Source organism: Taudactylus pleione, unplaced genomic scaffold (assembly GCF_031769625.1).
Source record: "Taudactylus pleione unplaced genomic scaffold, aTauple2 ptg000201l, whole genome shotgun sequence".
NCBI classification, from domain to species: Eukaryota; Metazoa; Chordata; class Amphibia; order Anura; family Myobatrachidae; genus Taudactylus; species Taudactylus pleione.
This window is the reverse complement of record NW_028284603.1, coordinates 775289-779656: the sequence shown is the minus strand read 5'-3', so window position 1 is coordinate 779656 and position 4368 is coordinate 775289. Positions and strand designations below refer to the sequence as shown.

The 4368-nt window shown below is 44.2% G+C and overlaps 1 protein-coding gene across 1 annotated transcript; it reads right to left on the bottom strand.

Moving 5' to 3' along the window:
- Positions 1-364: 364 nt before the first annotated feature.
- On the bottom strand, positions 365-2972 carry LOC148518145 (olfactory receptor 6C74-like). The gene is made up of 2 exons (XM_088477437.1): positions 2823-2972; positions 365-1324 (listed from the first exon to the last, which is right to left on the bottom strand). Exons 1-2 carry the CDS (start codon positions 2970-2972, stop codon positions 365-367), a joined length of 1110 nt encoding a protein of 369 aa, XP_088333563.1.
- Positions 2973-4368: the final 1396 nt, after the last annotated feature.

Sequence of the window (4368 nt, the reverse complement as noted above, 5' to 3'; positions counted from 1 at the left end):
AGACATAGCTTTAGTGCAAGGTCTGTTACGGCATCAACTTTTACTAAAATAAGGTTAATATAGATTGTTGGTATGCAACAAAACTATGAGCTGGAGAGTTTAATGCCTGACATGAAGACAACTAAATTCATTTTATTTTGTGTTTTAGGAAAACACCATTACCATTGAAAATAACAAGTGTGACATAGTTTTGAAAAACATCTGACTTCTTTACTGTGAATGTTTTTGGCAACTGTATGCGTAGCCACAAACTCCAAAGAGTAAGTCTGCTAGAGTTTACTGTGGTTCCCTTGAGTTCACTTGAGTCCACCGAAATAGTCATCACTAATACCAATTCTTTTTAAGTCAAAATATAACACTTAGTTTATACTAACATTAGCCCTTTTAGCTGCCTTCTCACTGCTGACTTCACGTCTTTGTTTTTCAAGCTGTAAATAAATGGATTTAGGACAGGGACGGCAGCTGTGTTAAATAAGGAGAAAAGTTTGTTGGAATTCAAGGTGTCTGTGGAGCTCGGTCTGAGATACTGGCAGACCAGGCTCATGTAGAGAATGATCACCACTGTGAGATGGGAGGAACACGTGTAGAAGGCTTTACGTCTCCCAGAGCTGGAACGGATCCTTAGGATGGTGGCAATAATGAAGACGTAGGAGATGAAGGTAAGAAGGAAGGGGGTAAAACTGACAAGTAACAGCCCCTCAACAAAAATAATAAGCTTCAAAAGAGTGGTGTCACTGCAAGACAGTTTCATGATTGGCAAAATGTCACAGAAGTAGTGGTTTATCTCGTTGGACTTGTAGCATGAGAAGCGTGATATTGCCCACATATGTGGTATGACTTCTATAAAACCAAGGATCCAGCAGACGAAAGCCAAGAGAACGCAGACTCTGCTGTTCATAACTGTGTGGTAGTGGAAAGGGTTGCATATAGCCACGTACCGGTCATAGCTCATGGCGGTCAGTATCAACAGCTCATTGCAGGTCAGGGAGGAGAAGAGGTACATTTGTGACATACAGTTGGTGAAGGAAACAGTTTTATCTCCGACCATGTAAGATAAAAGTATTTTATGTAATGTGATCGTCAAGCAGAACACGTCAAGAAAGGACAAGTTGCCTAGAAAGAAGTACATGGGAGTGTGTAGACGAGGGTCCAAGCAGACCAGCATTAGAATGGTTGTGTTTCCGCTCACCGTAATGAGATAGATGGCCAGGACCATGAGGAAGACCAAAGCCTGGAGCTCAGGGACATCTGAAATCCCTTTAACAATGAAATATGTGACCGGGGTCTGGTTCTGCTGTCCCACATCACTGGCTGCCTCTGAATTCTGTAATGAGAAAACAAATAGTTTTTGATGCAGTCTTTATTAATATATAATTCATGCAAATTTATTCATATAGCATGCAAATCATCAAACACCAGGGGAGTAAAAATTTCATGAGAAGCAATCAACACAGGGTGTGATTCTGAGTCTCACGCACGACCGAAGTCGGACGAAGTGGAGCGTTTTTCTTTCTTCTGCGAAAGCGTCTATATCAGACTGAGCATGCGTCCAAATAGCGAGCGCACAGAGTCGGAGCTGCGTTTGAGGCGCATCAAAAATGCACAGTCACAGAAAGGAGGAGGAGGCTTGTGGGTGTTTTATGGGAATGTCATGGGTGGGTGTGTCGGGGAAAGTGGTTGCATAGACAGCCACTCATCCTTGGAGTCCATATTCGGTCGGACCAAGAAACTGTACCTGTCATAAGGTTGGTACAAATTTCGAAGGTGCGACCAAGGGTGGCATCGCTAGACCCACCAATGGGCGTCTCAGTCCTTGCACAGTCAGACATATGGATGTCCACCAGGAAAGGGCTTTGTTTTAGCATAAAGTTGCAGAGGGGCAACTGCTAATAGACACGGCATGAATCAACCCCATAGCGTGACTGGTTACATAGATTAATGTTGATGAAAACATTTCAGCAGGACAATTGTAGACATACAGGGGACCATTTATCAAAGTTAATTTGAGGTAAACGGGTGTTTTCGGGGGTTTACCTCAAATACTAAGTATCCCCCGGATGTATGAAGGAGGGACCGCAGCAGGTATCTCCGATACCTGCTGCGTTCCCTCCATTGCCGCCGGCAGCCGCCTCCCCCATAGGTTTCTATGGGGGATGCGATGCTGCCAAATGCATCAATATCGGGAATGCGAAGCACTCCTGATATTGGCACCAGCAGCTAACGCTATCTGAAGATAGCGTTAGCCGCTGTAGTCTATGGGGACTTACCGCATTTCAGCCGGCGGAGGGATTACCCAGATCCCTCCGCCGGCAATGGGCGCCGCTTATGTGCAGTCGGCAGAACTGCGCATGCGCGGCAGCCCCGCATGCACTCCGGCCACATCGCAGGGACGGGCTCCTTTCGGAGCCCATCTCCCTGCATGTTCCGGTACATACATTCAGCCGCTATGATCGCATTTTGCAATGCGATCATGAACGGTACTGGATGCCCCGATCGCATTGCAAAATGTGATCATTAATAAATGGGCCCCATAGTATTTGTTAAGGCCTTTAAAGGGATTTTCCAGTTTTGGACAACATCTCCTTAGTATAATATGTCCTAATGGTTGTGTGGGTTCCTTTTCCTCTTACGACATCTAATATACTTGTCTATATTGGTTCTCCTTGACCTCTTTCTATATTTTCTGTCTACTTGTTTCTCTCCATATTTCTACATAATATTGAAATATTGTACTGTTATGTTCTGTTTGCATTGTTTTATGCTTGTCCATGTTCTCTGGGCTACCGAACAAGTGTACAGGATGCGCTGTTTCTATGGTGCACCTTCTGCGGCCTGTAGATCAGACGCAGTTCCTTCTCTACCCTCTCTCCACTACTAACAACCTCCCCTCTGTCCTTTTCACTCTGCTGTTTCAACCCATTTGGATTTGGGTGTCTCCCAGGTGGTTTACTATCATATGTTCTGAGCTTCATCTGTTATTTTCCCAATGTCCCTGAAACTAATCTCCCTTAATGTTAACGGTTTAAATTCTCCCCATAAACGCACTATGGCCCTTCAGTGTCTGGAGCGTTGACGCATTCCTATAGCACTGTTACAGGAGACTCATTTTTTGAAAACCCACCCACAATTAACGAATAAAACTTTTCCGCATGCCTATAATGCGTCTAGACCATAAATCCAAAGGGGTTGCCATCCTTATTAATCAGTCCTCCCCGTTCATTGTTGAAACCTCGCACATAGACCCCCAGGGTCGTTATCTCTTTCTTGTTGGTTCTATTGGTAGAGCCCCAGTGACGATTGCAAATATTTATGCTCCCAATGCCTCCCAGGGTGCCTTTCTCTCCATGGTCTTCTCTAAGCTGTTTAAAATTGCGAGAGGCAGAGTAATAATTGGTGGAGATTTTAACGCGATCCTCTCCTCCCATATGGATCGAACTGCTCCCTCTGGCTCCTCTCCTACTCAGTTTAGGGAATCCAATAAATTAACCTCGCTCCTTAATCTATACAATTTATATGACTCTTGGAGGGTCCTGTATCCGTCAGCTCGCGAATATTCACATTACTCCCACTCGCATAAGGTTTTCTCTCAAATAGATCTCTTTCTGGTTGATCATACCACAACTCCCATTCTACATAGCTCAGAGATCTCCCCGGTCTCCTGGTCCGATCACTCGGCAGTGTTGTTGGACCTAGAGTTCCCTTCCATTGGCCCCCATAGGTTTAATTGGAGACTAGACGACTTTCTCCTTCTGCATTCAGATGTTCATACCCAAATCCTTCAGGCTATCTCTGATTTTAATCAACATAATGACCCTGACCATACTTCACATGCGATTAATTGGGCAGCACTAAAAGCTACGCTTCGGGGCCATTTCCTTCAAATCTCTTCTACCCGTAGAAAAGTGGAAAGGAAGGAAATCTACAATCTATAGGCTAAAATCTCGGTCTTGACTGAGAAGTGCCAGAGGTTTCCTAGAGATAAATTCTTTCACCAAGTTCGGTCTAGTAGAGCACAACTGAACCAACTTCTTTCATCGAAGGCGTCCCATACTCTCAAATGGATGCAACAAAGATTCTAAGAACGTGGAGATAAGGCAGATAGAATTTTAGCTCGTAAGCTCCAAACTAAGTGCACCAAAAATAGGATCCTGAAAATTCTAGACCCTGCAGGTTGCCCTCAATATGATCCCAAATCCATTGCTAATATTTTTAGAGATTTTTACTCTTCACTTTATTCTCTTCAAAATCAAGATCTTTCCCCTTCTTCTCACTCTGCAGCCACCAATACATATCTTACCTCTTGTGGATTGCCTCGTTTATCCTCGTCACACTTATCTGCCGTCAATGAAGACTTTACATATGATGAAC

Excerpts from the sequence above, each read along its gene's own strand:
- LOC148518145 (XM_088477437.1), bottom strand. The coding sequence starts at position 2,972 with ATGAAGCTCAGAACATATGATAGTAAACCACCTGGGAGACACCCAAAT. Across the intron at positions 1,325-2,822 it reads TGATCTACAGGCCGCAGAAG|AATTCAGAGGCAGCCAGTGA; the intron begins GTGCACCATAGA and ends TTCTCATTACAG.